We start from the raw sequence: 10,714 nt of genomic DNA on the forward strand, positions 1-10,714 counted from the left end.
TATTGTCACAGTTAAATGGGGTATTACATTAGCTAAAGGGAACAGATTCGTACTTCATAATTTCATACTAGTATAACTTAATTTATGATTGACTTGTAGTGCGAAAGTCAAATTGTGATAATTACTAAACTGGTGTAACAAATCAAACTTTATGCAAGACTGAACTGAAAAAGAAAGGCAAAATTTTGATCACCGTACACCTATGAATAGCATGAAACCCATAAATATATGATGCAAGAGTATGATATAGAAAATCTTCATATTATTTGCAATTTAAATGCTTGCAATTGGGAGCCTAATCTCCAAGCTCAAACTCTGCTCTTCACCAAAACACATTCACCAAATTCATGGATTCCTTCTTTCTACTGGACTTCACCATGACAACTTCCTCCTTTCCAAATTCATTGAATCCTGCTCAAGATTCAATCTTTCACATTATGGGTACTCTGTTTTCAACCAAAGTTCTCAACCTTGTATTTATCTTTACAATACCATGATCAAATCTTTGTCTTCCCATCATTCTTCTGCTCCAGAAGCCATCTTTCTCTTCAACATAATTCGGGTTTTCGGTCTTGTCCCTGATTCGTACTCCTTTCCATTTGTTCTTAAGGCGGCGAGCCGGGTTTGTGATGGCAATGCAGGGAAAATGATTCATGGGCAGAGTATAAAATCTGGGTTTGAGTTGAATATTCATGTTGTGATTGCCATTGTTCAGATGTATTCATCTTGTGGATGTTTGGAGGATGCACGTAAGGTGTTTGATAGAATGTCTAGCTCAAATGATGTTGCACTGTGGAATGCGATGTCTGCTGGGTATGTTGGTGTTGGTGATATGTGTAGTGGGCGGGCACTGTTTGAACGTATGACTGACAGGGATGTGATCTCGTGGACTACGCTGATGGCGGGTTATGTTCATGTGAACCAACCTGAAGAGGCGATTGAGATCTTTCGGAGGATGCGAGTTGAGGGTGTAGAGCTTGATGAGGTTGCTCTACTGGCTGCTCTTTCTGCTTGTGCTGATTCAGGGGCACTTGAGTTAGGGGAGTGGATACATGACTTCCTTCAGAAGCGTGGATTGCGTAGAACAGTCCCTCTATATAATGCTCTTGTTGATATGTATGTAAAATCAGGAAATATAGAAAAGGCTTTGCAAGTTTTTGACAGTATGCAGCACAAGAGCGTAGTGTCTTGGACTACAATGATAGTGGGGTTAGCCTTTCATGGGCATGGAAGGAAAGCGTTGGAGATGTTTTCTCGCATGGAAAGAGTGGGATGTAGGCCGAATGAGATCACTTTCATTGGAGTCTTGTCTGCTTGTACACACGTTGGTTTCGTTGAATTGGGGAATTCGTACTTCAAATCTATGAGCTCCAAGTATGGGATCACACCCAAGATTCAACACTATGGCTGTATGGTGGATTTGTTAGGCCGAGCTGGATGCCTCGAGGAGGCAGAGGATCTAGTCAGGAGGATGCCCTTCAATGCTAATGCTGCTATATGGGGATCGCTTCTAGCTGCTGCTAAGATGCATAGAGATTCGTCCCTTGCTGCAAAAGCTTTGCAGCACCTTGCTACTTTGGAACCTGATAATAGTGGAAACTATGCTCTTCTTTCCAATACATATGCATCAATTGGAAATTGGAGTGAAGCTAGGTTGGTGAGGAAAACAATGAGAAGCTCTGGTGTAAAGAAGTTGCCTGGTGAAAGCTCTATTGAGCTAAACAGTTGCATTCATAGTTTCGCTGCAGGAGCATTCTCACATCCCGAGGCTAAAGCGATTCATGACATTCTTTGGGAGATACACCAGCAATGTACATTGGAAAGTCACGAGCAAAATGTAGAGGAACCATTGTTATTGGAATAATTTAATTGTGGGCTGATAATTGTTGTGTGAAAGTGCTGAAGCAACACATTGGAGACTCGATATCGATCAGTTTAATGTCTGTATTGCATTTGGGGGCAATCTGATGATTTGCATGCTTCAAATCTGATGGAAATACCAGTTTGGCCTGGTGAGCTTCACAATATCCGAAGGTTGGATGAATTAATCCATCTAAGAAGTACTTGCAGTGTTCTTATTATGATATAACATAAAACCTTGAGGGTGCAACTGCTTCTCGAAGGGATACTGTAATTCCATGAGCTTAATGCCACTCAGAGAGTCCTTGAGGTTAAGGTTTCCAGTCAGAAGTCTCAGAACTTAAAGAGCATAACGATGCAGAGGACATGGTTTGATATAAGGAGAAAATGCAAGGATTAGCTCTTGAATGCTGAAGAAGGGAGGCATCCTGAGAAACTAGGACAGCCATACATAGACACACTAAAGCCATTCTTTGCTTGTAAAAAAAATAAAAATAAAAACTTCCGCTGGAAGTGGAAGGACATCTTCGATTAATTCTAAATGTCACATTAACTCATACACGAATTTTTATATGGTCACACCTGTGTGGTCAGGTTACTCGATCAGGGATTACTTGGTTGATTAGGGGTTACCCCGTCAGTGTTTTGGTGTGTGTTAGCTTGCCGCACAGTGTGGTTACACCTAAAAAGCGTTATAACTCATATATACGATTGACAACAGAAAAAGAGGGAGAGAGGAGAGAGAAAATGGGCTTGAATTGTGGGTTGAAAAAACAAACTAGGAAGATGAGAGAATTTGAGGATTTAAATTTTTTTAGTTTATACTCGCTTTGTATTTTAATAAGCGTTACACTTTGACTTTTTCACTAGTTACATAATGGTTTTGACTTAATTAATTTAATAATATAAAAAATAAAAACAAATGTTATTTTTTGTTGGATTCTTTATAATGTATACTATCATAATATAAATTTTTCTATGATTTTACTAACATATAATTAAAGGGAAAATTTCTTTTTAGGGTTTATAATTTGAGTGAAGAGAAAGAAATTCAAAAATCAGAATGAGAATATGAAAGATAGAGGATATTAGGATAAAAAGGCCTCATAAAGGTAACCCTTTTTCATCCCTCTTTCAACCTGACTCAATCCTTAAAGGGTACGCAACAAGTACAGCTCAAAATAGATTTCAGAGAGTAAAAGCTAAGCTTAAAGTTGGATTTCTTTCCAACTTCTGTATTCTAGCAATTACAAGTAAGGAAATTTAGAACAAATAATCAAGGGAAAAGCTCGATAATTAGTATTACCAGAGAGACAGAATACTGTATAGGTGATTCTCACAAACCTAATTTTGTCAACCCTAGAGCTTATGGGTTGTTCTATTGCTGTCATACCAACCCTAGAGCTTATAGGTTGTTCTAATGCTGTCATACCAAGCTTTTTTTTGCTTCCTTGTAACAAGAAATTCAATCTTAGCCCCAAAACAAACGGCATATATAGTTGTTAGTCATATATTTCTAGGCTCACGGCATAACACATAGTTACCTAGTACATTCATTGGTGGCGAATGATCATAACTCAAAAGTTTCTTACAACAGCAAATCTTCTGGCTAACAAGTAACAACCAGCACGTGAGCTTGAGCATTCAGCTTGCCGAGACCAAGTAGGGCTAAAGCGCTTAACAGTTGCATCTTTAGGATGCCTCATTTAATTCTAGATACTACGTATATAAAATTAAGTTCAAGTAGCAATATTTGTTTTATTTATATGAACTTTTGGTACCTTATTAGTAATTTTTCCACTTAAAAAAAAAAAAAAAAAAAACACTCACACTAACATCACAATCTATTGAAATCCCAAGAAAATAGTTGGAGCTGTTAAATATCATTTGCATTCTTTAAAGGCATGAGTTGATGTTAAACAAAAACCCTTCCCAAAACTAAATTTTATTCATCCAGGACTAGAGTTAGCAGATTAAACTGGAGGTGTTAGAGAAAATAGTTTAAAAGCATCATGTTGTGCATGCATCAGCCATTCAGAATAAGCAAAATAGTTTAAATATCCAGAAGATGGGGGGTCACAGGATGGGGGTTGTAACTAACCCTCACCGATCCAGAAGAACACTAGAGTCGGAAATTCACATCCACCAACATGGAGGAAGGTTTGTTCTCAGGGTACCAAGAAAAAAGAAAAAAAAGAGGGGGAAGGGAGGGGAGGGAGACTCCTAGGAAGGGAAAGAGGGCTAATAAAATACATATGTGATCCCAGGAAAATTCATCTACCAAATCTCTCAGTGAAGTAGAACGTCCATCACCATCTCCCGGGACTTCACAGCCAGCATATCAATAAATCACTGCAAAGCATAGGCACGACACTATGATGACATTGTTCAAAGCACATATAGATAAATTATTCAATCACGATAACAATGATAACACTGAGTCACTGACGAGAAATTGGTCATGGACATGGAATGCAGAACAAGTCTTAGCATGATGTCCTCCACAATACAAGGATAAATTCAACTAGTCGGAGTGGGGACTTATTTTAATAATATGATTAAATGATTAAATTATATGGGGAGAATAAACTATCCATGTATTCAAGATAAACCATTTAAATACTAACCAAACTATTTAAAGCTATACAACCCAAGATTTTAACACAGCAAAATGGACATAAAAGGTTGTTATTTCAGATTAACAGAGCCACAAACCAATAGCAAAGCTCGCAGAACATCATCAAGATTCAGTATGACACATCAGATCATTACTTAGAAGAGCGAGAAAGAGAGAAGGCATATTCACCTGCTGTGTTTGCTGGTAATTCCCATATCCTGCATAATTTGCATAATACATGTTAGGGTCCTGAGGAGCTGCTGCTGCATATCCATAAGCATCATAGCCCCCTTGAGGATATCCATATCCATATGCTCCATTCCACTGAGCCTGACCAGGTTGTACCTGAAAGAATCAGAACACAAGATAAGCTAGTGAATAAGGCAAATCAAACACGCAACACAAATTGCTTTAGATTGTTTCAACAACAGGAAAAACAAGCAGACCTGTTTAGCTGATGGACTACGACCCCATGAAAGTCTAACACTCTGAGATCCAATCTGAGCTCCATTCAATGCTGCCAATGCTTGCTCAGCAGCAGCTCTATAACAAATTTAGTCAAAAAAAATGATCAGCCTATAAGCAGTAAAATCATGATATAATGCAGAAGATAAACAAAAGCACATTGCTCACCTGCTACCAAACTGCACAAAACCACAGCCCTTGCCCACAGGAATTTTCACATGAACCAACTCACCATAAGGGCTAAACACTTGTCTTAGCTGGTCATCTGTAACATTGGGATCCAGACCGCCAACAAAAATCTGCAGGCAACAAGGAAGCAGATTAGAATGCAATGGAGAATAACTACAACTGCATTAAACAACAGACTACCCACAGTTGTGTTATTTGGATCATTTTCGCCTGGATTTCCCTGAGTAGTCTGATAAGAAGCTGCAAGCGGCAAACAGAAAAAAAAATGTAACAAAACAGATATAAACTGAAATTCAATCTAGGCTCTAATCAGCTAAAATTAACAATATATTGTTCACATAATAACATATTAATAACGTAGGTGAAAAGAGAAAGCACATCATAAAAAAATGGCAGAGACAATGAGACAACATCATGGCCTACTTCCAGCAATTTGCAACCAACTCTGATAACATGTATAGGCTTTTCATGACTAAAAGGATCCAACACTGACATAGCTAAGAGCGCCCCATCCTTCCCAGCACCAACTAACCCCACCCCACCCACCCCCACCCCCCCCCCCCCAAACACCCACAGAAGAGAGAGTGCGCACTGTTGGGACATGACAAATTCAGCAGAAAGGAACATAAATATATCAAGCCAAAAACTACATAACTCAAAGGATTGACCAATATACATTAAGGATACACAAACACTACTATAGGTAGTGAACAAACTTAAATGAAGTAATTGGGGACAGGTTCTTGATGTACTGATGGTTCCAACCCAACCCCTTTCATTTTAGTCAAATATAAGAATAACAAACTTATTCCAATCAAACAATACTGTGATAAAAATTCAATGACAAGATAACATAACCCGTGCATCTATATTCATCCAATGTATTTTCCTTCATCAACGGGTAAAGCAGAGTAAATTTCATTTAAAAAAGTATATATAATAGGTCCAAGAACAAGCCCTTTGGATATCCTGAAAGGTAGGTAGCAACTTGCCTCAAGGCCCTCAACTGCCAAAGAATTCAATTTTGACAGAGAGAAGATAACAAAAGCGAAATAACTGAGATTAAAAGGAAAGCAACACTTTGAAAATAAACAGTTCATCCCCAAAAAATAAAGAGAGAGGTATTTAAAATATATATATATAAAAAAAATGCAACCATACGTGACGAGAAAAATGGAAAGCTTAAGACGAGACTAGTATAAGGATCAAGTATTCTTCTAAATCTACAAGAAGTAAACAAAGGGATTGTAAGAAACAAGAACTTTTGAACCTCACTAAAAGAGTAAATGTGCTTTAAGAAAAAGTAACTGAAAAACTAACTTGCGAATGTAGCATAACAAATGCCACAAGAACTGAAAGAAAAATATTGAATTTCTGGCATTAAAAATGACTGACCTAAAATGAGGCCACGCACTAAAGTGGAATCATTTCAGCTGAAGTCAGTTCCAGGCCCCTAATACGAGAGCCTCTTGGTGTCCTGCTTTGAGACAACATGAGTTTTTATAAGCGTTTTCCGCAGGTTTTTCATAGAATTATCTTGCCCAAGTTATATAGGTAAACTAGAATGAAAGGACTCGTAAAAGTATCGAAGGGTTCGTAAAGGAATCCATCTACAAGCTAACAAATTAACTTTACAACAGGGTAGAACAAAGCAGAAAAGCATCAACATTAACTAATCATTACAGCTTCAAACAATTCCAACATCTAAACAAGAGCATGGCAACATCACACAAGCCCAACAACAGACATACCTTTCTGCTGAACTCCAACTGGTTTTTTATTGGCAGCTGGTCCAGTTCTCATGGGCCTAGTTGATAGAACAACTCCATTCATTTCAGTCATGGCACGCTGTTGTTCACCTTCATCCGCAAACCTCACAAACCCGTACCCTTTAGAACGCCCAGTAATATGATCAGTGATAACCTTTGCTCCCTTAACAGAAGAATAATGAACACGAAATGCATCCTGAAGCATAACATCTGAAACTTCGGCTGCTAGATCTCCAACAAAAACTGTATAGTCAGCCGAGTCATCTTGCTTCCTCTGACCAGCACCAAGACTGGCCCAATTCAGTCTGAAAGCTTGTTCGGTTTGTGGCATTACTGTCCCGTTGTATGTAGCTAATGTCCTTTCAGCTGCGGCACGGTTAACAAATTCTACAAAACCATAACCTTCTGAGAGATTGGTTTGCTTATTGCGAATTACCTTGACAGATACAACCTGCAGAACAAAAAAATTGAAAGAAAAAAAGTAAATCACCTTTTTAATGAGGAAATAAACCACGTTCAAACAAGATATAAGAGGGTTAAAAATATAACATTAAAATAAAGCACAACTAAAAATAGTAGGCATTTCTCATCAGCTCAGGCAGGAAGAAGAAACCTTCACTCGATTCTAAACAATCTCAGCACAGTTACATCAAACAAGTCTTACTCCAAATAACTTATACACAAGCATCATTAAGCAGTAGCCCATATCCAAAACTTTTTTCCGGGTTCATCATGGCTTCTATATAGAAACAACACATTACCATTGTATATTAAACCATAACAACCTAACAACAATTAAGCCTTAAATCATTTACAAGGCACTCCTATCTACAGAAAAGCATTGCCTGAAGATCATCAACCATATAGCATCCTGATTGCCCACAAGTTTGTCACTCAAAAAGCCGGAGTGAGTGTGTGACAGATTACCCCAATCAACCAATGTTTAGCATTGCAATATCACTCAGCTAGGTGTAATCTATTAAGACACAAAGGTTTGTATCTAACCCAAAGCATCAATCAACTTTGATCCATAAATTACTTGAACATGAGTTGTTGATTAAAAATAAGTGTGTCACTAGGCTTTCAAACTTTTATACGGTGTTAATTTAAAAATTTATTTAAATCCACGTTAAAACATGCTTGATAACCATTGCTAATACAACAAAAAAAAAAAAAAAAAAAAAAAAAAAAAAAAAAAAAAAACTATACAAACACTATTGAAAAGGACAAACCACCACCATAAACTTGTCATCAAACTGCCATACTTGAAACAACCTATACTTCTCACAAACCGATAATCTTTCACAACATATCCAACGAGCACACTGTAATTCTCCACTGCCACTAAAACCACATCACTCACCCTAACATCAACTTGTAATCTTTTAACATTACCTTCAATTAATAATTGTCCAACTCATTCATACAAACATAATTCACCACAAATCCAAAAAGAATCTGAAATCATATTTGCACAACAAAACCCTAAATCACAATCAATATTAACTTCCAATCCATAAACCTCATTCATTATCCAAATTATCCAAACAAATTTCCATACAATCAAAAAAGCTGCAAAGAAAAAACTTATTTGAACATAATTTTAAGAACATAAATCACTAACATCTACAAACACAGAAATAATCCGCAGAAAAAACGAAAAAAAAAAATAGGGAAACATTAGGTATACCTCTCCAGAAGCAGCGAAACACGAGAAGATATAATTCTCATCCATCCAATACTGCAAATCACCGATCCAAAGCGATCGAATCTCATCAGGACTCGTCGGAGCAGGAGCAGCAGCAGCAGCAGCCAAAGGATAAGGCTGAGCTTGAGGCTGAGGAGGAGCCAAACCAGGCTGTTGCGGAGTCTGAGGAGGCCACATCTGCGGCGCATAAGGTGGTTGTTGCGGCTGAGGAGGAGGCGGCGCCATCATCATCCACGGTTGTTGCGGCTGACCGTACTGCGCCGGCGGATGCTGCTGGTTGGGATCGACCGGTGGTTGTTGCATCGACGGAGGTACGACGCCGGAAGATGGTTGCTGCATCATGGTAGCTAGGGTTTGAGGAAGGGAGGGAAACCCTAGAGGAGAGGAGAGAGAAAATGGGTGCACGAAAGGGGGGTAGGGATTTGGGTAATCCCAGAACAGGTTAGAGAGAGAAAGAGGGGGGTTTTTGGAGATGAGGCGGTGTATTTATTATCGCTTTTTTGTGTTGTGATGTGATATGAAACTCCTTGATTGTGGAGTGAATACAATTTCTTGTTTTCTGTGGGTGAATGAATAAATGAATTAATAAATACGTAAATAACCTAGTAATAAAGAGGTTTTTATCTGCTACCTCCGTTAATATTTATGTGCAATTTTGGAGATGTTTGCAGTTTACGAAGCAAAACTTGAGGGACAAAGATTAGAGAAAGTTAAGGAACTTAATTAAAGGGATAGGAGAGAGAAAGTAGGCCCACCCACTTGTATTTTTAGTGGGGAAATCCGATCCTTTTATGAGGGACTTGATTTTCCCCCCAAATTTTCACCAAATATTCAAATTGGTTGAATTTTTGGTGAAAATTTGTTTTCCCTCCTGTTTCGGGGTTTTCTGATGTCCTGCGGGAGAGTTACAACACCGAGACTGGAACCGGACGCCTATACCTGCAAAATAACGGAGACTCCTGGGAGCTCCGCCTCCAACGGTCAAGTTAGTACTTGATTAAGGAGTAATAAGTGCGGAAATTAAAGGGGGAAGATCTGGTTCCTCTAGGGGAGGAGTGATCAATGTGTTTAGACTTCTCTAGGTGAGAGTCATTAATTGCTCAATCTCCTTTAATGAGGATTAATTAAGTATTTATAGTCTTGAGAAGCGTGCCACTCTCTAGGTTTAGGGTAAACCTAAGGCTGACCGGGCCTCTAAACAGGATTGGGCCTTGTTGGCCGGTTTTCCCATTTGGCATGGGTGGACACGTGGCGTGTCTCAATTGGTCCGTAGAGGACGTATCTGTGATTGACACGTGGCAGGCTCCTATTGGCCTACGTGAAGGACACGTGGCGGAACCTGGTTAGTCCACTTGTCAGACGGTGATTGGTGGATAAAAATCCCCTAATCATTTGCCCCTCACAGGTGGCACGTGACTGGTCACGTGTCACCTGTGACAGGTGCCGCACGGTGACAGGCGACGGCCTGCTACAGGTGTCACCTTGCAAATGGCCGAGAGATTTTCCCGCCCAAATTTTGAATTTGGAAGCGACCCTTCGCCTTCTCACTTTGCCTATATAAGGAAGTGCTGACTTCGGTCATTTTCACATTTGAGAACTTTGCGAGAACATTCGGACCCCTGAACTTGCTCTGACATTTCGGACCTTTTCTGCCTACCGCCTGTTCTGACAAGCCGACTGCACAGGATTTTCAGAACTTCATCAACCGTCACTCGTTCAGGTAACTGTCAGTTCTCTTACTCTTAATTTTTCTTTTTATTTTTTGAAATGGCACCACGGAAGCACACGACACGACCTAAGTTAGTGATCAGCCGGTCACCGGGGACGGCTGAATCTAGGACTAGGAGTGTCGCCTGCCCTTTTCTGGACCCATCTTTGCCCTTTATACAAAGTCCGACTGTATCTGTGTCTATGCAGAACGTGATGGCCAGAACAAAAAAGACTGCTATGATCTCAAACTCGGACGGCTCCTCCCAAAGGGTTCTCATTAGTGAAACATCTGACCAGGCGCCAGATGTAGAAGTGAAACGAGGCGGCTGCCAAGCCGACAGTTCTGAGGGAGGGGTCAAGGTGGTCCCTTCCCATTTCACCGTTGATATGTCTAAT

The 10,714-nt window shown here is 39.4% G+C and overlaps 2 protein-coding genes across 4 annotated transcripts; one reads left to right on the forward strand and one right to left on the reverse strand.

The window, feature by feature from the left end:
- The first annotated feature begins 197 nt into the window (after positions 1–197).
- On the forward strand, positions 198–2,765 carry LOC110720974 (pentatricopeptide repeat-containing protein At5g56310-like). Its single transcript, XM_021900081.1, has one exon. The coding sequence runs from the start codon at positions 278–280 to the stop codon at positions 1,862–1,864; it is 1,587 nt and encodes a 528-aa protein (XP_021755773.1). The 5' UTR covers positions 198–277; the 3' UTR covers positions 1,865–2,765.
- Positions 2,766–3,857: 1,092 nt separating this feature from the next.
- LOC110720975 (polyadenylate-binding protein RBP45-like) lies at positions 3,858–9,104 on the reverse strand. 3 transcript variants are annotated; one of them, XM_021900083.1, is made up of 7 exons: positions 8,591–9,095; positions 6,883–7,351; positions 5,316–5,371; positions 5,111–5,241; positions 4,924–5,020; positions 4,667–4,822; positions 3,858–4,212 (listed from the first exon to the last, which is right to left on the reverse strand). In XM_021900083.1, exons 1-7 carry the CDS (start codon positions 8,948–8,950, stop codon positions 4,210–4,212), a joined length of 1,272 nt encoding a protein of 423 aa, XP_021755775.1. In that variant the 5' UTR covers positions 8,951–9,095; the 3' UTR covers positions 3,858–4,209. The 3 variants fall into 3 exon arrangements, 2 of the variants coding, with proteins under 2 accessions (XP_021755775.1, XP_021755776.1); XR_002511379.1 differs by lacking the exons at positions 3,858–4,212; positions 4,667–4,822; positions 4,924–5,020 and adding an exon at positions 6,527–6,608 and having other exon boundaries at positions 5,167–5,241; positions 8,591–9,104; XM_021900084.1 differs by lacking the exons at positions 3,858–4,212; positions 4,667–4,822; positions 4,924–5,020 and having other exon boundaries at positions 5,107–5,241; positions 8,591–9,099.
- Positions 9,105–10,714: the final 1,610 nt, after the last annotated feature.

The sequence above is a fragment of the Chenopodium quinoa genome, unplaced genomic scaffold, assembly GCF_001683475.1.
Source record: "Chenopodium quinoa cultivar QQ74 unplaced genomic scaffold, ASM168347v1, whole genome shotgun sequence".
NCBI lineage: Eukaryota > Viridiplantae > Streptophyta > Magnoliopsida > Caryophyllales > Amaranthaceae > Chenopodium > Chenopodium quinoa.

Coding starts and splice junctions, on each gene's coding strand:
- LOC110720974 (XM_021900081.1), top strand. CDS start 278: ATGCTTGCAATTGGGAGCCTAATCTCCAAGCTCAAACTCTGCTCTTCA.
- LOC110720975 (XM_021900083.1), bottom strand. CDS start 8,950: ATGATGCAGCAACCATCTTCCGGCGTCGTACCTCCGTCGATGCAACAA. Junction 7,352..8,590: donor GTTTCGCTGCTTCTGGAGAG/GTATACCTAATG, acceptor TTTGTTCTGCAG/GTTGTATCTGTCAAGGTAAT. Junction 5,242..5,315: donor ATGATCCAAATAACACAACT/GTGGGTAGTCTG, acceptor TGTTGCCTGCAG/ATTTTTGTTGGCGGTCTGGA.